Source organism: Corvus cornix, chromosome 7 (genome assembly GCF_000738735.6).
Source record: "Corvus cornix cornix isolate S_Up_H32 chromosome 7, ASM73873v5, whole genome shotgun sequence".
NCBI lineage: Eukaryota > Metazoa > Chordata > Aves > Passeriformes > Corvidae > Corvus > Corvus cornix.
In genome coordinates this window covers 15,403,738-15,429,066 of record NC_046337.1, presented here as the reverse complement: position 1 = coordinate 15,429,066, position 25,329 = coordinate 15,403,738, and the positions used below count along the sequence as shown (strand labels likewise).

The window sequence follows — 25,329 nt, the reverse complement described above, 5'->3', positions numbered from 1 at the left end:
CATCTGCTAATTAAATGGGGGTGGGGGACCATGGAGCCAGCGGTGATGTCACCTCCCTGAGGCTCACTGGCCCCCTCTGCCCGCCAGCCCTCTGCTCCCCCAAGGGTGCCAGATAGGGCTGTGGGGGACAGCCGCGAAGGGTGGGGGACCACCCAAACTCCCTGCACCCCACCCTGATACTGCTGCTGTTAGGGGCCTTCCCAAGGCAAATGCAATTAGTGCCCATGCCTGGCATGGCCGCTGCCCACGCTTGGCACCAGCAGCTGCCCCGTGGGGATGGGTCCTTGCCCGGCATCATGGCAGCATCCGGGTGTGCTGCTGCCTGCTCCTCTTGGCACTGCCCCGATGGGTGCGTGGGGGATGTGTGGTGCCCAGGGGGGTGCACCCTGTTACTCTGTTCCCCTGCCCTGTGCAAGCCCCGTGGCGAGGTGTAGGTACCCGGGGCCGTTTGGAGCTGTCCTGCAGTGAGAGGTTCCGCACGGTAATTCTGTGCCCACAGCACGGTGCATCAGCCAGGCTTTGGGGAGGGGACCCCACCGGAAGGGGGCTGGGTGAGGAGTCCTTGATTGTGTCCTCAGGCTCCTGAGAAGAGGCTCGGTGGGGTACAAGGAGGACTGGCAGAGGGGGGAGGGAAGTCCCCCCCGGCCGTGTGTACGCACTGCCATTTAGGGCTAGGGGTGGGCAGGTCGTACTGTAAGGAAACTGAGGCAGGGTTGGGGCGAGGGTCGCGGACTGAGCTGCGATCGCACCCACGGTGTGCGACCTCCTTCACCCCCAAAACTGAGGGCGCTGGAGCGGGGGACCCTGTTAAGGTCTGACATCCACCCCAGGGGATGCCGTGCCCGGAGGGCAGGCGGGTGAGCGCCGGAGGTGCCAAGCCCCGAGCCCCGTGTGCGGGAGGAGGAGAAGGAGGAGGAGGAGGAGAAGGAGGAGGGGGAGGAGGGGGAGCGTGTCGGAGCTGGCTCCCACCCAAGCACTGCAGGACAGGGGCGGGCACGGTGCTCCCTGCCTGGCTGCCAGCGCGCAGGCGACGCTGGGGGACCGGCGGGGGGACGGGGCCCGGTGGGACCGCAGCCCCCCAGCTCATCATTGTCGCACGGCCCCGTGCCCACGGCCGGGCACTTCGGGGGCACTGCCCAGTCACCGGAGCTTGTTGCGGCCGGCCCCGGCGGAGGGACACGGCTGGGTTCGGCCGCCCCTCCGAACGTGCCCTGGGCAGGGGTCGGCCCCTGCACCCTCCCCCCGCCGGGTGAGCCCCGGGCAGGGGCACCATGACCCGGCTGAGCTGGTGCTTTGCCACCTTGGTTGGCTGGGGGAAGTCCTTGGTGTCCTGTCTCCTGCCCCTCCGCGCCCGCCGCCGCCGGGAGGTAAGCGGGCATCGCCGGGCACGGCGTTAGGGTTAGGGGCTGCGGGGGACACGGAGCTGGGGGAGGCTCCGGGGGTGCGGCGAGTGGGGATATGGGCTGCCCCTGGCCCTGCCTGCTCCGGGCATCTGGGGGTTAAACCCTTCATATGCATGCCAGGGTGCAGGGCATGTCCTTTGTCCCTCTGTTTGCCCCCCGACAGCGTCTCACTGTGACCCTCTCTTCCCACACCCGAGGACCCCTGCAGTGCCTGACTGGAGAGGATCTGCTGTAGAGCCTTTCATTCTAAGGGATCTGCTGAGATCCCTGTGTCCTTACAGAGAGACCGTAGAGGCAGGGGGTGTCTCTGTGTCCTTATAGAACCCACAATGGGAGTGCTGTGCCCTGCATGAGGGGACCCCAGTGCCCATAAAACACCCCCCACGAGAAATCCCTGTGCCCGTAAAGTGGCCAGTGTGGGGCATCCCTGTACCTGTAAGCACCTGGCACTGGGGAGCACCATGCCCATGAGGTACTCAGTGTGCGCTCCCCGTGCCCAGGAAACTGCCCAACATGAGGGACCCCTGTGGGGTCACCCTGTGTAGGGCACCTCTGTGTCCATCAACACCTGGCATGTTTGGGATCTACGTGCCAAAGGATTGCCCCACAGGGCATCTCTGTGCCCATGCAGCACCTGATGTGGGGAGTTACTCTTCTCCGCCACCCATGCTGCAGAAACTGAGGCAGGGAGGGGGGGAAGCTGTTGAAGGGTGCTGGACTCCCACTGCGCCACCCTCACTTGGTTCCTCAGCCTTTGGGAAGCTGCCCCGTGCCTGGCATGATGGCATGGGACACTCCAGCTGCACCATGCCAGAAAAGCAGGTGCCAAAGCCACTGCCGGGCAGTGCCTGAGCAAGTCACTGCAGGCTGGTGACAGTTCAGTATATGCCAGGACAGGGACACAGCCTGGAGGAAGGAGAGGCCTCTGACTGCTTGGGGACCTCAGCGTGTGCCGGGGACACAGGATTGTGAGCTGACGGGAGTACTGGGGGGCGGTCAGGGCTGTGGGTGGGTGGGTGGCACTGGTGAGATGTGGGTTGGTGATTGTGCAGTCCCATGTCCACCACTGTCCGTGTGTTTCTGATGTGGGTGTGAGAACAGGGACTCGTGGAGGGCTGTAATACACATGTGTACTTGTGCATGTGTGTTCATGGGCATGCAGATGGGGCTGAGGTGAGAGTGAACAGCAGCTCACATGGATGTGGGTCCACAGGAGATCTCTGGGGAGCTGCCACGGGATGCGTGTCCCCTAACACATGCCTGTGTGCTGGGGGCAGTAGCAGTAGGGCTTTGACGTTGGTGTGAGCTGTAAGAGGGGGGGTCTCCCAGTCCTTCCCGTGCCGACAGGCACCCACACACATGGGGACCCACCCCCCATGTGTGACATGGGCTCTGTGTGTGGTGTACATGGGTGTGTCCTGGAATGTACACAGGGGGGATGTGTGTGATGTGTGCGTGTGCCCTGTGCACCCAAGAGCAGCGTGGGGACAGCTCTGCTGGAAGTGTGTGTGGGGGCCTTGGGGATGTGGTGACCCCAGGACACGGAGTCCTGCCAAGGCTGGCCCTGCACTGGGAGGACATGCCCAGCAGACCAGTAGTACCCATGGCAGGGGTCCCTGTGCTAAGTGACCCCGTATGTGTCCCCCTGCTGAGAAAACGAGCCTTAAATGATGCTGATGGGCTGTGTCCCTGCAGCCACCGTGTCCCTGTCGCATGACCCTTGTCCCTGCCCTTCTGAGGAGCCTGGGATTGTCACGGCAGTGAATGGGAGCAGGTGATTTATGGGGGGGTGTGGATACCTCTCTCCACTGGGGCTTTCATTTGTGGGCAGTAACGAGGTTGATTAATGAGGGCTGTAAAGATGGGGGGGGGGTGTGGACAGGAATGGCTCTTTGCTTGTTTGGTGCTGTGAGCAGGATCAGTCCCCCCAGTCTCCCTCTGTCCCTGGATCTCGTTGGCATGGAGGGGTGGGAAGTGCTGTCCCCTTGTCCCGTGTCCCAGCTGGCACATCCCCACACGGGTACCACTACTCTGGGCTGGGTGGGCACAGCATAGTGATGAGGTGGAGGGCAACGGGACAGGGATATTTTGGGGAGGGGATGCTGCATTTTGGGGGGAGTCAGACGCAACCCTGGTCTCTGGGGAGGGCAGCCCCCCCCCGTCCCACCCTGTCCTTCCTTTCTGGGCTGGCGGTTTTATGCAGAGTACAGATGGGAATCTGAGGCATGGGGAGGGGGGCATTACAGTGCCCACGTCCTCTCCATGCCCAGGTTTCCATGCCAGCCGTGCCTCGTCCTGTTGGTGTGTCCTTCCCCCTGGCACGTCCCGCACCCTGACTCACACCCTCATGGTCACGGCCAGCTGAGCACAAGTTTCCAGGCTGGAGCTGGAGTCAGCACTGGTGGAGAGAGGGGGAACCGTGTGCCACCCGGCTAAGGCCCCCAGGAGGGGCTGGAGCACCCCCCTGCCAAATCCATCCCCGTCAAGGCCGCAGGCTGCCAAGCCGCTCTCCGTCCCGCCTGGAGGTTGTCCCCCCTCGCTGAGGCCCCCCAGCTCCGCGCATGGATGTCCGCTGATCCCTCCCCGTCTCCCATCCCGGGACCACCCAGGGGACTCGGCTGGGGATGGGGGGGGTGCATCCCGCTGCAGGACCCGCTGGAGGCCGGAGGAGGGATGAGGGTGACGTGGGTGGCGGGTGTCCCCCGGTCAGCAGAGGAAATGGATCCCAAATGTGTGTGAGTGGGGAGGAGGGGGCCTGGGACACGCACAGCCCCACTCCGGGCCCCACAGTCCCGCAGCCCCTCTGCTGGCGTTGGTGGGGGGTGTCCCAGACGCCTCCGGGCCAACTCGATTGGGGCGCTGCGGGGTCGAGGGCCCGGTTTGCCGCTCCCCTTCTCCCCCCGGTCGGAGGGGCGGCGAGGGGCCGGGGCGGGGCGGGCGGGCGGAGCGAGGGGCCGGGGGGCTCGGCCGGCCGGGGCCGCGCCGCGGGCAGCATGACCGGGCTGTGCCTCTCCTGCCTGCTCTGGGTACGGCCCGCACCGGGGGGCACCGGGGGGAGCAGGACAGCAGCGCGGCGGGGTCCCGGCGCCGGGGTCGCGGTGCGGGGCTGGTCCCGGGAGCGGGCGGTGGATGGGACTGGATGCGAGCGGAGCGGGACGGAGCGGGGGCGTTTGCACCGGGACGGGCTGACTGGGAGCAGGGGGAACGGGCGGGGCTGGACCGCTACCAGAACCGGCTCTGGGGGAACCCGGACAGAGCGGAGACCGGCAGAGACGGCCGGACATCAGGGTGGGGCTTGGGGGGACAGGACCGCGAGCGGGGCCGGGAGGCGCCCCTGGGACTGTGGGGAGAGGAGCGGGACCCAGCCCGAGAGAGAAGTGACGGTGGGCAGCGGGCTGGGGGTGCACGAAGAGGGGACCGGGCTGGGATGCGGGGCAGGGACACTGGGCTGTGGGAAGGGGTTGTGGGGTTGGGGAGGGTGGGAGGCTGATCCCCCACGACGCCCAGCCTGCGTCACTGGCCGGGGGCTCTACCATTCCCTGGGGCAGAGGCTCTGCTACTCCACTGAAGGAAACTCGGGAAACTGGGGGGATCCAGTGAGCTGTGGGGGTTTGGGACTCTGCATCCTCCCCAGTCACCAAGCTGCGTCCCGGGGCCCAGCGGGTTGCAAAACTCTGGGTGGACCTGAGCCTACAAGACTGCACCGCGGTGTCCCGGTGCCCTCCAGCCACCCTGGCTTTGCAGCCTCAGGGGAACTGGGTGTCACAGGTTCCCCCCCCCACCACTGCACTCTCTGCAGTGCTGGGCAATGAACCCAGGTCTCCCAGCTCTTGATTAATTTGGCATCTCTGTCTGGTGCCTCTTCCAGCCCAGGACACCTGGGTCCCCTTCCAGCCTCCTTGGGTCTGCATGTTGGGGGGCCCATGGCTAGGGATGCCTTTATGCCTTTGCACCCCTGCTCCTGCACCGTGTGGGTGCTGGTCCCTGGAGGTGGGTACCCATGGGTGGGTGTCCAGGTGACATACCCAAGAAGCCCTCCAGCCCACAGGGCAGGGAGGCTAACCGGGATCCTGCCAGTATGGAGCTGGGACTGGGTTGTTTTGTGGGATGGGCTGGTTCCCTGGCTGGCAGAGTGGCACTGGGTGGGCATAGTGCCCTTCAGCAGCAGGGGGCTGGGGGGCATAAAGCTGGGTGCTGGGTTGGTCCCCCTCTGGCACGGTGATGGTGTTGGCAACGAGACAAGCAGAAGGGACTCTGGGGGGGTGGGAATCAAAGGACCAGCTCTTTCACTAGTGAGGATAATTGCTGTTAATGAAGCCATGGAGGCCGGGGCAGGGTGGGGGATGCGTGCATGGGAGATGCGTCGGCATCCCTGGGCATCCCAAGGGGTCCCTGGGAGTGGGGGGCAAGGCCTCTTCCCGGGGCACTCTGCAGCACTGATGCTGCTTTGCATATGCAAAGGAGCTCATGGCATCATTAGGTCTCGCTGTCACCCAGCAACTGCAGCGTGGGAGCCCCTGTCCTGGGGGAACTTTTCCCACGGCTGCTGGGTGGGTGATGACACGCCTGAGCACACACACACATGTGAGTGTATGTGTGTGCATGTGAACACACCCACTCGGGAGGGTGGCACCAGCTCTGGGGGCTGCCAAGGGACCACCCACGAGTGGCCCTGTGGGGGCAGGTGCTTGCACGCACATGAACAAACCTGTGTGAGTGTGTGCACGATGGCACATGGACCTGCATATGGGAACAGTGTGGCCGTGCCTCTGCTGCTGCTGCGGCTGGCGGGGACATGCACGCCTGTACCCTCACAGTCCCGGGGGTGTTTGCACACACGCTGGCATGCAGTGCACACGCATGGCCCATCTCCCGTCTGTGTGTGCACTGGGGAAACTGAGGCAGAGAGTTTTGTGGAGAGGTACCCAGCACCCTAACGCTTCAGCACCATCCCTTTTGGCTCTGGTGCAGTGGGCTGGAGGAGAGCGGGGCGCCAAGGCAAGGGGGGGCCTCCGGGCCTCTGCTTAATCTCATTAGTCTTGGCATGAAAAGGTGGATTTACAGGGGCTCACGTCTTCATCTGGCAGCGGGTGGGTGGGCAGGGCTGGCGTGCTGCCAGGGGTTGCCCCCCCGAAAACAGTCAACTGGGGGTTCGGGAGGGGCACTGGCTGCCTGCAACTGTGCCAAGACTCCTCTCTGTCCTCAACTCCCATATATGAACACACACACACATGCTTGCACATGTTTGGATCCATCCAGCACTCAGTCACACTTGTGGCATCAGCTTCCCCTTGCTGTAGGCTGTGCCAGACAGGGTGGGCACAGCTGCTCATGCTCAGGGGGCTCTCTGCCCCCTTTACACCCCTCCAAGAGACACCTCAGCACACGCTGCCTGGCGTGTACCCCAAAACACAGCATGACAATGAGACACCCCCAGCATGGGCACCCTTCGGGCAGCACCCGCACGTACCTGGGTGCGCACACAGGTTTTTGTGCACGTATCTGTGTACTCACACACACAAATACATCCCGGCATGGGATGCATGTTTATCCATGCACATTCACACGTGCTCACGTGCACACGGGTTTGCACACACATAAGTGCATTCAAGCATCTTCACCCCCTGTGTGTGCGGATGTACACAGTTGTGCCCACACACACGTGCTCACAGGGACGCTTGTGCACGGCACGTGTTCACAGGGACACATGGAGATGTACCGACATGCAGGGAGGCATGAGTGTGCGCACGTCTGTGCATGCACACACACCTCTGCACACACCCCTATGTGCTCACCTGCATCCATGCGCACACCTGTGCGCACACATTTATGCACGTACATCCATCTGCACACACACACTGCACACACGCACACAGAGTACACGGGCAGGCACCGCCAGGGGGCGGCAGAGACTATTTAAAGGGGTCGAGGCAGTGCCTTCCCCCCATCCTTCCCCGTACCCCCTATCTCTTACCCCATAGCCCCCTATCCCCTGCCCTACACCCTGTATCTTGTAGCCTGTACCCTGTACCTCGGCTGCAGGTGGCACAGCCGCAGCTGAAGGGATGTGGGAGGCATAGGTGGAGGATGAACCACCACCCAGGGGAAACAGGCAGGTCAGGGCTGAGTGTCTGGGTCCTGGTGCGTCCTTGTTCCCGCTGATGAAGCTCCGTGTTCCTCCCAGCCCCAGGACCTGGAGGCTCCTCCGGCACACACCTTCAAGATGACGAGCTTCAAGAAGGTGAAGGCATGCGGGATCTGCCGACAGGCCATCACGCGCCAGGGCAGCACCTGCAGAGGTAAGCTGGGGCCGTGGGCACGTGTGTGCATGGGGACATGCCAGGGAGGTCAGGACATCGGGGATATGTGTGTATGCCCGCATGCACGAGGATATGAAGGTGGGAACATGTGCCTGTGCCAATCTGTGCACACACATGTGCCTGTGTGTTAGAGGGAGAACTGTGGTTGTGAGAGAGTATGTGCAGTGCCTTTGTGGGTGGGAAGGTGGCTGGGAGGCGAGGGTGGCCCATGGAGGCACTTTGGTGTCGCACATGTAGGTGGCTGTGTGTCAGCTTCATGCATGTGCAGTGGGTGTGCAGTGGCCACCATGTGCGTGCACATGGGTGCGGGTCTGTGCACACGCGTGGGTGCTCATCCCCTGAGCTGTGCTTGCTGCCCATGGCACCCAGTGGGTCACAGGTGGGGCTGCGAGCCCTCGCACGTGTGTGGTGTTGCTGAGCCCCGTGCAAGGGGCGGACAGAGGAAATGGGAACAATGAGGCTTCCTGTGCTGCAGGAAACAGGCCCAAGGGGAGCAGCGACTGGGGTGCGGCCGTGGCCTGGGCCGTGCTGCGTGGGACCCTTGTGTCCCCTGGGGATGGGACACGTGTCTTTGCAGGGCTGCCCAGGCAGCGTAGTGGTGCCCTGTGTAAGTGCGTGTCCCCAGCAGTGGCAAACACGCCTGCACTGCCCATGTGCACGTGGCATCCATGGGGGCACGGGTGGAAGTGTGCAACAGCAGTGCACTGGAAGGAGGGAAGGAGGGCACTGGCAGCATCCCTGTAGTGCTCTCATCCATTCCAGTGTCCATGCGAGGCCCTGTGAGACCTGTCCATGCCTCTCTTCATGCTGTTCACCCTGGGCACTGGGGCTTGCACACGTGCACACTCGCTGGCATGTTGGCACAGTGTGTGCCCCAGAGCCACATTTTGTGCGCCTGCTGCTGTGCCCTGCTGGTTCCACCTGGAATGTGTGCGCAGCGGTGCAAGGTGTGGGTGTCCCTGCGCATGTGTGCATGTCCCGGCAGCCAGGGCCCAGTGCCAAGGTGCTCTGTGCCTGCAGTGCCCCCTTCCTGCCCTCACGTGGGGTGCCTGCAGACTGCCCCCAGCACTGCTCCCCCTCCTGCCTCCACTAACCCTCTCTCCCCTCTCTCTCCCACAGGCTGCAAGCTCTCCTGCCACACCAAGTGCCAGGCCAAGGTAAGGCCAGTGCCCTGAGGTGTGCCCAATCCTGCCTGGGGGCACTGGAGATTCAGAGGGGGAGTGCGATGGCCCATGCCAGCTGACCCCACTGGATGGGCACCCAGATGGGCTGGTGGCACTGGGCTGGTCATGGTGGCACTGGTGTCACTGCTGGGTGAGGCTGACAGTGCCATCCTGCTGCCTGGTCCCTGACAGCACGTGCCTGTCTGTGTATGAGGCTGGGTTTTGGGGTGCAGCCCTTCTCAGAGAGGACCAGCAGGCATCTGTTCTCCAGTACCTGGAGCGAGGTGCCCTTTGCCAGGGTGAGTGCTGCCGCACGTGGGTGCCATGCGCCTTAGCCGAGCGCTGCCAGCTGCACGCACACAGGCTGAGCACCTCTGCTGATACCCAGCCGGGGGCGGATCTTGCTGGCAGGAGACAGTGGAGCTGAGGATGCCCGGTGGTGTCTGCCGATCCAGCTGCTGCTCCGGCAGAGGGGGACCCTACAGCAACCCAGGTTCTCCGAGGAGCTGGAGGTGGGCACGGTGCCCACCACTGCACTGCCGGGGCAGGGGAGGCTTTGTGTTCTCAATCCCTGGGGAGGCGTGTGTGCCAGCTGTCTCTGGGGCTGGCATCCTGGGCGGGAAGAGGCTGGCATGCCCCAGGCAGACAGCGTAGGCTGGGACATGCCTGTTCACGTGCCCATGCCTGTGCCCAGCTGGGCAGGGAGGAGAGGAAAGGGGGGGTGCTGTGCCGGGGGCCGGGCACACGTTGGGCTTTGCAGGGTGCCACGGTATGGGTGGTGGTGCAGGGCAGGCACTGGCAGCAGCCCTGGCACTGAGTCCTGGCTGGGCTTTTGGGGGAAGTGGGGGCCGTGGGGTATCCTGGGCCTTGAGTGGGCCAAGCAAAGGTGGCTGGGAGGCTTAGTGGATCTGTGCCAGCCCCAGGACCCTGTGTCAACTCTGGGCCACCCCAGGACCCCGTGTCACCCCGGGAAGCCTGTGCCAAAGATGCCAGGAAGGCTGAGGCCAGAGAAGGTGGCCTTGCCGGGGAGAGCTGAGAGGGGCGTGCGGTGAGGGGATGCCCGCGGTACGGCAGGCGGTAGCAGGGAGCATCTGCCAGTGGTTTCCAGGCAGGAGGGAGTGTCAGGAAGCATGTGGGTCTGGCTGTGAACCCGGTGGGGATTCTCCGATGTCTGATAGGGGGTTGTACACCAAGAGGGGGTTCATACCAGGGTCCCAGCATCTGGATAGACTGTGCGCAGGGGCAGCCTGTGGCTCGCTCTCGCGGCCGACTGCATTTCATTAGCCTCCATCACCCTTCCCACGCTCGCTGGAAGCTGGAGCCCCCTCGGTGGGGCCAGCTAGCCGAGGGGTGTGCTGCTGGGGGGGAGCGTGCATGGGGCCAGGGCCAGGGGCCTTCCGCGGAGCTCCTTTGGGCCAGCGCCCAGGGAGGGGCTCCTCCGGTCGGGCAAATGGCCAGCTGACTCACACACCGGCTTGTTATTGTGGGGTCTCCGGGGAGGGTGCGTGTGGGGAGGGGGCTTGGCATGGAGCAAAAATGGCCTCTTGTATACCTGAAGTCCCTCATGTTTAACCCCTGCACCTCCAGGATACTTTGGAGAGGGAAGAAGGACTCACCCCCAAAGTGCTGGCAGCTGCACCCCGCAATGCTTCCTCTTCCTGCCCTGGATATGCTGCCAAGGTCCTGGTGTCCCCTGGCTCTGGTGTCTTCTGGCCCTGGAGTCTGCCCCACCATGCTGTTGGCAGTGTCTTCTCCTTGGTCCTCATATTCACCCCCCTGGGACTTCCTCCACCTCCTTGTTCTACCCCCCAGCATGGCCAGCTCCCAGCCTGCTGCATCCTGGCCCAGCCAGGGGAAAGCCCCCACTTAAAAACCTCAAATGGACTGGGTATAGGGGAGGGGGGAGAGATGGGGTTGTGGGTGGGGTGTAAAGAGTTTACTGCTAGTAATCAGTGTGGGGTGCTGGGGGGTACCATAGGTGTGATGGGGATATGGGGAGGGGGGCACTGGAGTGTATGTGGGGAATACCTGGGAGCTTTTGGGGTGCTGGTGAGCGCCACCTCCATGAGAAGGCAGTGAGCAGGCAGAGCTGTACGAGGGAGGGCAGGACCTGTGCCCTGACGGTGACCTGCGCCCCTCAAGTTTCCATCCTGCCTGAAAGACAGCGGGGGAACAGTGGTGGAACCCACTGCCCTGTGGTGCCAGTGATGCTGGTGGGATGCCCAGTGCCTGTGAGTGGCTGTGGAGTGGCCAGGGCAGCTGCACACACATCAGCAGGGAAGAACAACAGTGTTCCCATGCCCATGTAAGGCCCTTCTTGCGCCCTGCGCCTCCGCTCAGGGATTTTTCCTTGCTTAGCAAACCTCCCTCCCTCTCTCCAAGAGGGATGGTTGGATGGATGGACACTGGTATGTATGTGACACACACAGCCTATCCCCTCCCTCCTTCCCTGCACCAAAACTGCCTGCCCAAAGCTGCGGGGGTGTATCTTCCTTTGGAAAGTGGGGAAACTGAGTCACAGAGCCCTGCCTGGGGCCAGCAGGAGGCAGGGAACGTGGTGTGGGGTGCAGTACTTCTGTGTCTGCATTTAGGCGTGGGTGAGCCTGTGTGTTGGCACGTGCCAGTAGTGGCACAGCCAGGATCTGGTGGTGACATTGCTCTCCTGACCGAAGATGCTCTGAGCAGTGGGGCCACGCAGGCATGTCCCAAATCAGGGGATATCCTGGGAGTGTCCCTGTCCCCCGGGATGCCTTCACTCTGACTGTGGCTGGATCTTGCCATGATGCTGGTTGGAGAGGCTGAGAAAAGATGGGGGATGATGCTGTTTCCTGTAGTGAGAGCTGGCCCTGTGATGGATGGTTTGGCTGGGGGACAGGGAGCGCTGTGGTGTTTGGCTGCCGAATCAGCTGGCGATTGCTGGTGCTTGGTTCTGGGAAATGGCGCCTGTGCCAGCCCCTGGGCCTGGCAAGGCTCCAGCCTGCCCTGCTCACCCCTGCCACACAGAGGCCCACTGGTGCTGGGGGAGTGGGGGTGCTGGGCTGTGCCAAGAGGGGAAACTGAGGCACATCACTTAGCATGGGGCCAAGGGGCCTAGGGGGTTGTCCCCCAGTGTTTCTTCCTGGGGAGCTGAAAGTGCGCACTGGAGCCATGCCAGGCTGCTGGGCCACGTGTGTATGTGTGTGCTGTGTATGTGAGCACGTGTGAGCGCATGACCGTGTGTGCTCACAGACGCATGCAGGAGTGCATGAGCTGCAGGGAAATGCACGTGTGTGCGAGAACATCCATCTGTGTGCATGAGCACGCGCGCACACAAGCGGGTGGTCACATGCATGTGCTCCCAGTTCACTGCCATCTATCCCCGCTGGCCTCACGCCAGGCCTGGGTTGTTTTTCAAGTGCCCCCTGCGATGGGACTCCGGGGGGGTGGGTTTGTCCATCATTAAACCAGGACTGGAGCAGGGCCAGGGCCGGGCAGTGAGGCATGTCCCGGCCAGAGCAATCGGTCCCAGTGCCCGTGGTGTTGACGGGCCCTTGGTGGCGGAGGAACGCTGTAGGACCCAGGGCAGGGTGTGTGGTGGTGGTGAAGGGGATGTGCCACCCCTCAACTGGTGCTGGGGATACCCCCTGCTTGTAAAACAAGTCAGAACTAGGAAGGGAAACTGAGGCAAGGAGTGGTTGGACACTTCTGGGCAGGCTTGACTCCTGGTGATCAGCAGGGGCCCAGGCAGTGTTGGGGGGCATGGCCAGGCAGTGTATTGCAGGTTCCCAGTGGCTGTGCCAGGAAGAGGGGCTGCAAGGAGGGGACACCCATGTCCCAGCTGTGGCAGGCTCTGTCCATGGGACGTGTGGCCATCCGGTCCCTGCTCCCTGCCCCAGCCGCTCTGCCTCCTCCCGTGCTGTCGAGGGGAGAATGTACTGGTCACGCGGGAGCTGCCCGTCAGGTCCCTGTCCCCAGTGCTCCTGTTCAAAGCCACCCCCCCGTGCTTTGGCACAGGTAATTAGCAACACCCCTGGTCTCCACAACAGAGTGGGCGGGGCGGGGGGGGGGAAGGAATAGTGCAGGAATATGTCCTTGACCCTGGCATGGGCCCAGCTGGGGTGGAGGGATGAGGGGCTGTGGGGGCTCAGCCCTGCCCCGGTGCTGTGCCAGGTTGTGTTTGTGCAGCAGGTCCTGGAGGGGGTTTTGTTTTTTTTTTCCCTGCCTCTTTCCTTTTTCCCCTTCTTTACGTCACTGCCCAAATATTCGGCCTCTCAGCTCCAGTGGGGGGGCCAGCTCGGCTGCTTGGAGGACTTGGGGCCCTCCTCTGCACCCTCGGGGTGCTGCACAGAGAGGGTGGGCAGGGCAGAGGGGATGCTGAGACTGGCCATGCTCGCCGCACTGGTGAGCACTGGCCAGGACAGGCCTGGGAGGTGTCACATGAGGCAGCAGGGACCACCAGCCTCCCTCCTTGGCAGCTCCTGGGGCTGCATCCTTCTTCCCAGAGCCCTGCCGTGGTGGGAAGCAGGGTCCATGTCTGCCTCATTTCCCACTGATTTTCTCTCTTCCCAAACCAGTTTGCATCCCCCATGGCCACCCCTCCTGAGACCTGCCCTGGGAAGGGTGCTCCAAGAGGTGGCACTGATCCCAAAACAGCTGAAAGGTCTGGCTCAAGAGGGGCTCTACAGACCCTGCACTGGGGCTTATCTCCTGTGTGCTTTCATCTCTGGAGATGAACCACACCTGGGTGCCTGGTCCCCACGTCTCCTTTCTTCCACTGACATCTGGAGTAATGATGCTCAAGGGTGTTTGTTTAGGGTCAGAGAGGAGCTGTTTCATGTGAGGGGTGGTTTGTTTTGGGGGGGCTGGGAGTCACTGGAGCCACTTTGCAGACCGCTGGACTTGCTCCCATTGGCACTTTGACCCTATGGCTCCAGGAGATACTTTGTCGGCTGTAGTTCAAGGATGTTGTCAGGACTTCTCTGGCTGTGTCCTGTGAAAGGGACACGTCATGTTCCCAGGGGACAGTTCCTGTCACTGCCCCGGGGACCAGGACAGGGACATGCTTTCAGTGCCCTTCACTCAGCCACTCATCCCATTCAGTTGCTGATACTTTCCCATCTGGCTTCAGCTCTTCCTCTGCTGATGTTTCCCAGGGCCTGGGAGCCATCCTGTGTCCTCCTTCCGAGGAGTTTGGGTTCTGGGGCCTGTGCAGGGGTCCATGCTGGAGCTGAGCTGGGGTCCACGCTGTGCTCTGCTGGTGCAGGATGTTCCTTGCCCCTCCATCCTTGTTGCAGCACTCCCATGTTTTTGGGATGACTGGTTTTTGTGGGCTGTGGTGATGGTGGGACTTGTTTAGGGGTGTCAATGGATCCTGGCCATGGGGTTTTGTCCCTAGAGTGGTGGCTGTTGGGATCTGACCCTGTGCTGTTGGGTGCTGGGGAGGGCAGAGGGGCTGGCTGGTGCTTGCTTGGGACAGGAGTGAGGAGATGCCCTCCAGAGATGTTTGGCTCTGGCGCTTTGTCCGTCGCAGCAGGAAGGGTCTACAGTGCCTTTTGGTGCTCCCATGCCATGGCACTGTTGGGTTGCTGTGGAAACTGAGGCATAGAGGGGCTGGGAAAGATCTCCTGGAACTGGAGTGTACTCACAGGAGTGGTGTTCCCTAGGGGGACTTGGAGGAGGGCAAAGGGAGAACCCCTTACCACAGACCCTTCCCTGGTGACTTTTGAGGCAGTGGTGACATAGGAAGGGTGTTGGGGTCCTGTACCGCTCCAGCAGAGCCAGTTCCAGCCTTTTGGCTGAGCCCACGGCTTCAGGACGGAAATGCAAACAGGAACGGGGAGGCGTTGGGTGAGAAAATGTCAACAGCGCTGGGCCGGGTGCCTGGCTTGCTGCCTCCCTGGCCAGCTCGCCACTCTCTGGGCCGCTGCTGGTGGGCTTCCCCTCTTTGCTGTGGGGTCTCCTGGCACTGAGCACTTGCTTGTACAGGAGGGCTGGGGCTGGATTGCCCCAGGGGCAGCCAGGGAGACCAGGGCTCCATCCATCGACATGCAGCCCCCCGAGGAGGAGGAGGAAAGAGGAGGAAGGGAGGCAGGAGGAAGGCCAGGGGGATGCTGGGCACACTCCAGGTTTGGGACAGGCAAAGGGGGACTGGCATGACTTCACATGCTGAGGGACAGACGGGGCTTTTCCAGCATTTTGGCTTTGATTTTTAGTTGAGAGGCGGGCTGATGAATGTTCACATCCTCCCCAACACTGGGGGTGTGGGACACCCAAGGACCATTAGTCGGGCACTTGGTCCCGCATATGGCAGGGGGGCACCAAGTTGTGCCAGGGGGTGCCAGGCAGGCCCCAAGCAGGGCCCCACACACCGGTCCCTGCCACCCCCCCGCCAAGGGCACAGGGACGCCGGTGGCGTCACGCGGGGCGATAAGGCCCCGACCCCGCTGCACCCGCCGCCCGCCGCGGCCCCTCGGCACCGGGTGCGAGGAGTTTTGAAGGGGGAGGTGGTGGAGGTGTGGTGGGGGGTAATTTTTTTTTGGGGGGGGGGCCTGCTCACCTGCCGGCACCCCTACCCCCGGGCCAGCTGCTCGAGTCAGGCTCCTGGTTGCCTTTAAGGGCGTTTTTGGGGAGGCGAGGGGAGCGGAGCGGGGCCGGACTTGGAGCGCGCCGTGCAGCTGGGGAGAGGGAAGAGAAGAAAGAGGGAGAAGAAGCGAGGGAAGGGAGGGGAGCGGTGGAAAAAGTCGCCCGGGACCCCACTCCTCCCCAGGGCCGGGGCCGGCGCCCCCGGGGTCCTCAGCCCCCGGCCGCCCCGGGGGTGCGGAGGGGAGCGGGGAGCCGGCGGGACCTCCCTGCGCCCCTCCATCGCCGGGGTCCCGCTTGTGGGGAGCGAAACCCTTCGGCTCTCCCCCTCCTTCCCTCCCCTCCCTCCTCCCTCCCTCCTTCCTTCCTTCCTTCTCCAGGCTTGGCCCGGGGAGGGAGGGGGGCTCTGCCTGCAGTCTGCCTTCACGCCTGCCCGCCCGGGCGACGCCGGGCTCCCGCCTGCCCCCCGCGGCCCCTCCGGCCGCCCCCCGCGCCCCCGGGCCAGGTGAGGCTGCGGTGCCGTCCCTCTCGGATGTAGGCAGGCGAGACCCCGGATGGATTTCGGGAGCGTCATGAACCAGGTACGGGCGGGCGGTGAGGGCACAGGGGTCTCCAGGCCCCCCGGGACTGGGGGGGTGCTGGAGGGGGTGTCATCTCTCCAGGGGGCGGGGGCCACGCGTGATATCCGAGCGGTGATGGGGTGGTGCGTGGATGGGGCTGCTGCCCCCCCGTGTTGGGGGGGGGTCCCGCAGTTGTCGGTCGCCAGAGGGGATCTCGGGGTGCGGGGGGCTCGAAGAGGGCGATGCGGTGCTCGCAGGGAGGACGACTTGGGCAGGGGTGAGGGCCGGTTTGCTGCCGGCTGGGACCTGTAAGCGGCTCCGGGGGCCGTGCCCCCCGTGCCCCTCTCGCCGCCTCGCCAGGGCCGGTGACTCTCGGGGTGCCCCGGAGCTGGACACACAGGCGCTGCGGTTTGCGTCCCCCCCCTCTCCGAAGTGCGTAGGGACACGTCCCCGTGGAGCGAGGACTGCGCGGGAAAGCGGGGTCCGCCCCCGGCACCCCGCTCCCGCCCCGCAGCCGGGGGGCGATGCCGGCCGCCTGTCACCGCCGCGGGGGGGACACGGTGGGGGGCTGCCCCTGGGCCGGGACACCCTGGCAGCCCACGGGTTAACCCCCCCTCCCCGGCGGCACCGTCAATGGTTAAACTCCGGGTTAATGAGTGGCGAGGCAGCCCCGGCGGGTGCCAGCCCCCCCCGCCGCCCCCCCGGACAGGGATCCCCGGCCCCTCGGCGCCGCTGGGCCCGCAGAGGGTTAACTCCGTCAGGGCAGGTCCCGGCGCAGATGTTTTTGGGCTGTGCTTCTGGGAGAGGAAACGGCCGAGCGAGGGAGGCATCAGCCCGCTTGGGTTTAGGGGGAAAACAAGGAAAAAACGAGAAGTGCTCCGTTCCCGGGCGCCTGAGCCCGCTCGGCGCTGGCGTCAGCCTTGGTGCGGGACCGGTGACCCGAGTGTGTTTGCTGGGGGACAGCTGGCAGGGACAGTGGGATGGCAGTGGCTGCGCCCCCTGCGTGCTCATGGCACTTGAGTCTGGGGGTTCTGAGGGGCAACCAAGCAGGCACCTCTTGTCCCTACAGCGCGTTGGCACTGGGAAGACAACGTGTGTCCTGTCTGGAGTCCGAAACCACCCCCAGGGAAAGTGGATCGGTAGAAAACGAGCCTCCAGCTCTCACCCTCTCTAATGAAGCCACTTTGTTAATGATCCTGCTGGCCCCGGGCAGGGTGCTGGGCCTTGGAGCTGTGCTCCCTGACCCCCCTTCTGGGGTCCCGAGTTGGGGGGTCCATTTGCCTCTGCCCTTGGCCACCCTTCTTCCTGCTTTGCTACTGTCTGGTCCCTGGCCTTGTGCAGGGTATCTCCAGGGTATCTGGACACAGTGCCAGCAGTCCCTGGTCAGCATTGGAGCTTCCCTGATGGGTTTTGGGACACAAGAGAGAAGAGCAGTCCTACAGCACAGCTCCTGGTTGGGGGGGAGTATCTTTGTCTCCACTTTTCCCTCCTATTCCCTCATCTCCTCAAAACGGCAGATGGGGGGACACCACTTTTGGAGGTGCTGCTCAGCATTTCAGTTTCACTGCAGAGTTTTCAGCTCTATCCTGCAGGGTGAGGACACAGCACTGACTCCAGTCTCCATCTGCCTTGGGCCTTTCCCTCACAAGTAGAGCCCCTGGGCTCAGTACTGGGGAGCTAAGACCCCTTGGGGCAGGCAGGGCTTATTTTGGCACCTTAACCACCCCTTGAGGTGGGTCACAGACCCATGGGCGCTGTCAGGTGCCCCTGATGCTGGGAGGCAGCCCAAAGCATGCAGCGGGATCTGAGTGCACAGAAAGGGGTTTGCCTGATGCTCCACCAGAGGGGATCTGTGGGAAGGATCCATTGCACTGGGCTCAGGGTGGGGTGCAGACTGCTCACAGGCTGGTGTGCTGACCAGTCCCACAGAAGTGCCCGTGCTCCAGCCAGTCCCATGCCAGAATCCATTTGTTGATCAGTTCCATGTGAGAATCCATGTGCTGGCCAATCCTGTGTGGGAATCACTGCTCTGACCAATCCTGCATGAGAATCAGTGCTCTGACCAATCACCTCTCCGAATCCATGGATTGACCAGTCCTCTGGGACAGTCTGTAGAGTGATTAATCCCATGTCAGAACACATGTGCTGGCCAATCCTGTGTGAGAATCCATGCATTTACTAATCTCAGGTGAGAATCCATGCACAGACCAACCCCACATGAGAATCCAGTTGCTGCCCAATCCCATGTAAGAATCATGCATTGACCAATCCAGTGTAAGAACCTGTTCATGGAGCAGTCCTGGTGGAACCCCCTGCAGCAGAGTCTGTCCCAGCCAGTCCTGGTGTGACTCTGTTCCCGGCCTATTCCCAGTGCGGGAGCTGCTCCCTGGCCAATCCTGGTGTCTGGTTTGACTCTGGGGAGTTGGTGAGGGGGTGGGGGGGTCCTGGTGCTTTTTCTTGGGGAAGGCTGGTGCAGAGGAGGGCAGTGACCCCATGCTCTCCCTTAGGCTGGTTGTGGGATCCCCATGGGACTGGGCTTAGGGGTGTCCCCACAGTGGGGTGGCAGCACACGTGTGTGGTGCTGGCAGCAGAGCAGAGCAGGGCAGGGCAGGGCTGGGGCTGTGGGGCCAGAGCCAGGCAGGCACGTGCTGGCCCGTGGGGCTGGATCCAGACCTGCTGCCTCCAGATGTTGCCTTTTTAGGCACTGGAGCACAGCACATCCCTGCCTGTGGCCGGCCCTGTGCCGAGCCAGCGCCTGCAACCAAAGTAGGGACAGTCCCTGTCCTGGTCATGTGGAGGCATCTCTGTCCCCCTTCTGACCCCCAAAAACACCCTTCTCCCCCCAAACAGGGTCAGGGATGCTACCTTCTCTCCCTTCCCCTCATCTGCACTTGGCAGCACTGAGGCTGATTGCTCAAACCGCCCCGGAGCCGGGACCTGCCCTTATTTGGGTTGAAACCAGGGCTATTTTGGTGCAGCTGCCTCCATTGCAACCCCTTGAAGCTTCTCTGTACATTGTTTTTCCTGTCCTGTCCCGTATCCCTGTGCCAGGGCTGCCGGCCAGGCCAGCCATGGGCTGCTGGGGACCATCACCCTCCCAGTGTGCCATGTGTCCCAGGGTGTCTTGGGGTACCAGTGGTGGCCCCCATGGCCACTATGAGGTGGAATGGCTCGTGTCCCCTGTGGCATTTCATCCCTGATTTGCAGGGCTGTGTGTACCGGGTAACCTCTGTCCTGGTCCTGCTGCCGCCTTCCTGGCGGGGATGGGCCACAGGGCGGCTCCTCATCAACATACCAAGGGAGAGACAGAGGAGATAGCGCTTGTCCCAGCGTGGGGGACATCCCTGGATGCCCTGTGGTACCCTCCCTGGTGCCACCGGCATCTCTTGGCAAATGCAGGGGTGGGGCAGACTTGGTGGCCTCTGCCCTGGCATGGGTGCTGTTCAGGCATCCAGGCATGGAGGGGATGGCACAGTGACAGTCCCTGACCCAGCTGCAGGGTGGGCTGGGGATGCTTGGAGGGAAGCCTGGGAGCGGTGAGACCTCCGTGCCCCAGCATCAGCCCAGTCTGACTCACCCTGAGCTGCTGGCCAAGCCGCTCCCCTGCCCTTTGGCGCATCTGACAGTTACTCCCACCCGATGGGGGAAGTCCCAAAAGCAGCACCCCGGGGTACTGGTGGGGGCAGAGAGGAGCTGTGTGGTGCGCGGGGTGCTGCCCCCTCCCAGGGACCCCCATGCTGGCAGTCGGCTCTGTGTGGCTGCCCTGTGCCTCGCACACTGGGGTTGTGCTGGGCAGGGTGGAGCTGGGGTGGGGGGGAGCGGGTGTGCATGGAAACATGCCGTCCTCCCGCCGGGGACATGTTGCATAAACAGGAGTTTTGCCAGAGCTGCAAAATATGTGAGGGCAGGAGCAGCCAGCACGTGGTGTGGGCAGAGGGTACCTGACCCCTGTGCAGGGCAGGGGGCTGACCAGAGCACAAACCCCATAGTCCCTTATGCCAGGCAGGGGAGAAGGATGCTGCAGCTGGTCACATTAGGAATGGGAGGGCAGGGGTGCTGGAGAGGGAAAAACCTTCCCCAACATCCCCAATTTGGTGGTCCCGACCCATCCCCTAAAAGTGTCTTCTGCTGTGAAGTGCCCGATGGCAGCTCACATTTGGCCCCACACTGTGGCTGAGAGAGGGCTTGGCACAGCTTGGCTGTGGCTGGTCTGGAGGGACTGGTGAGTAGGGGAAGGACTCTGAGGATGGCTGGGGAAGTTGCTGTGGCCTGTGGCTGTTCCTGGGACTCCCTTTGCTTGAGGCAGGATCTTGGGGTGAGCAGAGAATCGTGGGGTGCATGGGGAAGTGATTTGCAGCCCAGCTGGGATGTAGGTGGCACAAAGCTGAGATGAACTTGCTTGGGAGGAAGCGGTCCCTCATGGGGTGATGTGGGACTCACATGGGCTGAGCTGGCGTTTATGCTGCCCTAGCATTGTCCTGTGGGATGCCAATGTGGCCACTGAGTCACATTTCTCTTTGACAACTGCATTTCCAGACCACAGGGAGTAGGGTGCCTTGCTTCTCTCTCCTGGGGTCCACATCCTTTCTGAGTAGTGGGGCCATGAAGGTCTGCCTGATGCTGCCTTGCTTTGAGAGGGTCCGGGATGTCAGAGTGTCCCTTTTGACAGCACGTCTCCAGCTCCAGCCACACCAGCTGGGCTGGCTTGCCGGCATCTCAGTGCCTGGCCATGGGAAGCATCTCTGGTGTGCTGGGCTCTGTGTGAGGGCTAGGCTGGCTGGTGCTGAATCTGCTCCTGGCATAGTAAGGGTCAGCACCAGCCCGGATATCGTCCAGCTCCGGAATGTTTATCGGAGCTCCTGGGGAAGGGAAAAACAAAAACCGCCACCCAAAGGAAGGGATATGCGTCAGAGATGGGCCTGGATCACCCACCGGCAGCTGGACGGGCCATGCTGTGGGCTGTGGGCCAGTGCTTGCCCGGCTCCAGCAGCCCAGCTGGGGAGACCCCAGCACGCCCAGTACTGCTCTGATCCAGCCCGTTCCTGAATCTCAGGGCCCCTCCATGGAGGTTTGTTTTCCCCCAGCCCTGCTGGCATCTTGCAGGTTGGGGCTACAACCCACAGGGATGCCCCGCTGGAGCAGCACCTGGCAGCGGCCCTGGGCACCTCCACGGTTGTAAGGGCTGTTTTACTGAGGGAGGAGGAGGGAGAGGAAGGAGGTGCTGAGGGAGGGAGGTGTGAGCAGTGGTTGCAGCATGGAGAAGTCTCTGAGGTGTCTTATCCCTGGGTATGAGGTGGATGTCTGCATTCCTCCAGCCTCTCTCAGTTCTTGTGAAATGGTGCCGAAGTCCCGTCGGGATCTGTGGTGCAGAGGTCAGTCCCTGAGCTGCAGCTGGAAGGGTTAGGTGGAAGAGGGATCTCATGAGCTACTCTGCGTTGTGGTGGTGTGGCCTGGGACTGTCAGGGTTTTGCCAGCCAGGTGCTTATTTCTGGGCTTGGTAGTGTCAAGGGTATCGAGTTTCTCTAGGTATAGCGACAGCTGGTGATGAGCGAGGGAGCCGATCATTGCTTTCCAGCGGAAGGCTGCAGGGTGTGCCCAACCCTTTATGAGACATCAGAGAGTCCTATCACTCGTGGCCACGGGGCCTCGTTTGCTGGGAAACTGATTTTTCTGCTTGGCAAAACTCGGGTCTCAAGGCAGCGGCTCGTGGGATGTGACTGCTGGGATGGATGGGGCTGCGACCTGGGGGGCCGAGTGGGTGGGTGGGGGGCCATGGGGGGCTGGTGGGGTGGGCGGCAGCCCTGCTGCGCCTCGTTCCTCGCATTCCTGGGCAGGGCTGCTGGGCGGCGGGGTCGGCGGCGGGGGCCAGCCGGCAGGAATGCAAACACCGGTGAGGGGGAGAAGAAAGGCCGCTGTGTCTGCCACGGCAAAGCGAAGCCTGGACCAGGGCTGTGCGAGTCCCCCTGCCTGTCCCACCCCTCCCTGCACCGAGGGATGCAGGGATCCCTGAGGACAGAGATGGTGGCTCTTCTGGGGGTCGCTGCAGTCCTGTATGGAGTGATACTCTCATGGGTCCCGTGGGGCGAGAGACCAATTCTAGGTCAGGAATTGGTCTTCCCTAGGGAGGGAAGGGAATGGGCAGGGTCTTCCTTCTTACTCTTGATCTGAGGGCATGTTTGAGCCAAACTTGAGAGAGGGATGGAAGCTGGAAACAGCTTTACGTTCCTGCAGTCCTTGTAAAACTGCCTTTCTGGGATGCGAGAGTGCCATACAGCCTGGGTTGCTGTCTCCTGTGGATGGGAAGAGTGGTGTCGGGTGAGCACAAGCCCATAATAGACATCAGAGAATCCTCAGGGGCAGGGAAATACAACCACAGGCACCCCAGTTTTTTCCCTTTTCCAACCAGAGGTGCATTTGTAGCCTGCAAACTTCCTCATGCCGACAGCAGAGGAGGGCTGGGCATGGACTCTACCTGGCTGTGGGACCAGTGTGTCCCATGGTGGGGGAGCTGCGCATCTGCCCCCATCTCTGGCCCTGTAGCTGGGGCTGGACGGGGGTCAGGGGCGCTTGTTGAGCATCCCCAGCGGAAGAGCACGGCAGTGTGCGGGGCACGGTGCAGGGTACAGCACAGCCCTCGTCGGCTCCGTCCGCAGCAGCGGCTCGCTGCCGGAGAACATTCCAGGGAGGCTGGCGTGGGGCCAGCGCCGCGGGGCAGGGAAAGGGGCCTTTTATGGAAGCGTTTCTGCATTAGAATAAAATCATAATAATAATGCGCAGGGGAAGGGAGCGGGAGGAGGAGGAACCCCTGAAGAAAACAGTGAGACGGGATGGGAGCAGGCTAGCAGCCGGGGAGGGGAGCAGGCGCTGGGCATCACCCTCTGGGACCAGCGTGGGATGGGATAGGGGTGCTCCAAGTGAGGTGCTTGGGGCAAATCCTTCTTTCTATGGCCCAGGGCAGGAGAGGCAGAGTGGGGTGCAGTGGGTCCCCATGCTGCCATAGAGGACCAGCCCCTGAGTGGTGTTTGCCGTCTTGGCTCCCTCCTGGGATGGGGCAGGGGATGGCTGACTGGGGTCACTGCTCCTGGTGGGGTTTGTAGAGGACAAAGTGCCGAATCACACCCTCCCACTACTGTTGGCATCTCAGGGCCAACACAGGGCTGGAGCGCCTGTGCCTGCTGTCCCAGCACCAGCGAGGCGCTGCCTCTCCCACCCTGGCATGCTGCTGCTTCCCGAGGGACTGGGGTGCACACAAAACCCAAGGTTAATTGTCAGTAATTGCCGCTGGTAATTAAGGTAACAATAGATGGGCTGTTCAGCTGGCGGCTGCAGCAGCTCACGAGGCTGGGCTGGGGTTTGTTCCAGGAGCTGCTCTTGGCATCAGGCGTCCGCCCTGCGCCACGCTGTGCTGTGCCTGCCGTGCCCACCGGGGCTGGGGCTGTCCTGGCTCCCTGGCCAAGGACGAATGGCACAGCTGCCATGGCCCTGAGCCTGCTCCCATTCCCAGGAAGCCAGCCTTGACCTTGGAACGCTGCCTATGCTCCTGCCTGGGGTGGCAGGAGTGCCCCTGCCGGGGGTGGCAGCAGTGCCCCTGTCACTTGCTTGGGTGGGTGCTGTTTTCCCTGTGGGGTGGGTGGGGGTGAATGCTGCATTCCAACCTCTTCCCATGCCATATATTGGACAGTGGTCTTCAGGGACTAATCCTGGCTCTTTTCTGCTTCCTTGCAGGCTGTGACCCCCTGCTCCCCCACTGTCAACTATGAGCTGGTAAGTGACACCTCCACTGTGAATCCTAGGTGACAGCCAGGGCTCTCTGGGGATGCTAAAGCATCCTGTTCTGGGTAGGGGGCTTTCTCTGTCCTGGGGCTTCAGGATGTGTCTTCCACCCTCAAAGCCACAGGGGTCCTGAGCTGGGGGTAAGAGCACCCCCATTTTGGTGCTGTGCCCCCCACCATTGCTGGCTGAAGGGCATCCCACAGGTGAGCAGCACAGGTTGGAGTAGCCCAGCTATCATGGGACTCCTGCAGCTGGAGCTTTCAGGGAAGAGGGGCTTGCAGGGTTGCAGAGAGGGACAGGCAGATAGGACGTGACCATCCAGGGCTCCGGGGTCCCCTGGCGCAGAGGGCCTTCTCTCCCTGGCCAGATCTGGGGCGGTTTCTTACACACCCGGAGATGACTGTACCAGATGTGCCTTTGGCTCGGGCGCCCAAGGCCATACATTTGCAGCTCTTGTTATTGTCACCCTTTACTATTGTCTCTCCTGAGAGTCTTTAATGATCTGCTGGGGCCATGGCCGTTGCACGTCGCACGGCCATTCCCACCCTGTCCTCTCTGGACACCAGGAGAACAGCTGGATGCATCATCTCCGTTCACCCTGTCCTGGGGAGGGTGGGTGTGGGGGTACTGGGGAGACAGCCACAGTCCTTTGTCACACTGCTCCAGGCCATAACTGGGCTCTGGGGGTAACGGGGCACTGGGATGTCACCTGGAACCAGGCCATGCTCAGCAAGAGGTTTGGGAAGCATGACATGATGGTGCCTACCAGGCAGTGTCCGGCCAGCTGAGCAGCTCCCCTGCCCAGTCCCCAGCCTAGCCATGCCCGTGGCAGCAGGCGGAGCAGGCACGGGCAGTGGGGAGACTGGCATAGCCTGGGGCCAGTGTGGCAGCCCTTCCTATTTGCTCCAGACGTGTGCCAAGGCTTGCTGGGGCAGGCGCCGGGGAGAGGAGGCCCTGGCACGATTTCAGCTGGGGCTCGGCAGCCTGGCAGTGCCGCAATGTCTGTGCCTCACACAGGGCCCTGGGCTGGGCACCCCATAGCTGGGCAGGGGTCTCACCTGGAAAGTGAGTGTAGGGGATGTAGGTCTCACCTGCAAGCTCATGAGGGCAGTGCAAGAGCCCAAGTGAGCGAGGGCATGGGGTAGGAGTGGAGCATGCTCCCTGCCCTGGGGCCCCACGGTGGTTATCTGCCCCCGGTTTAATCTCTGCCCGCACCCCCCATCCCTGCCAACCTCCTTGGGCACTTATCAACAGCAAAAATATGTTGGCTTCGAGCTGGGACCGTTACTGTGGCTTTGGGAGGAAATCGAAAGGGGTTTGCCCTGTCTCGTGGATGGAAATGTCTGCTCTGGCCCTGCTGTCAAGAGTAGAACAGCCTGGTTTTGGGGGTGACCTCCATCCTCCTGGTCCCAAGACTCCCATCTGGGGACCCACCCATCTGGGTACTTTTGCTGTGCCACCCCCAGGCACCATAACCACCATTCCCAGACAGAGGTATCTGTCTCCTGCTTCATATATTTGGGGTCCAGACACTTTCCCCCACCCCAGGAAG

General features: G+C 62.7%; 1 protein-coding gene across 11 annotated transcripts in view; it reads left to right on the top strand.

Annotated features, from left to right (window-relative positions):
• The first annotated feature begins 1,350 nt into the window (after nt 1-1,350).
• The window catches only part of TNS1 (tensin 1), a 68,974-nt gene continuing 44,995 nt past the window's right edge, over nt 1,351-25,329 (top strand). For 4 of the 11 annotated variants that reach the window (XM_039554593.1, XM_039554588.1, XM_039554586.1 and 1 more), the window contains exons 1-3: nt 7,592-7,702; nt 8,843-8,880; nt 23,730-23,768. In XM_039554593.1, the coding sequence (XP_039410527.1) occupies nt 7,627-7,702; nt 8,843-8,880; nt 23,730-23,768 (153 nt within the window). In that variant the 5' untranslated portion in view covers nt 7,592-7,626. Of the gene's footprint in view, nt 1,368-4,058; nt 4,139-4,410; nt 4,430-7,587; nt 7,703-8,842; nt 8,881-15,493; nt 16,026-23,729; nt 23,769-25,329 lie in introns of those variants that run through there. The other 7 variants (XM_039554592.1, XM_039554591.1, XM_039554587.1 and 4 more) reach the window with 6 other exon arrangements.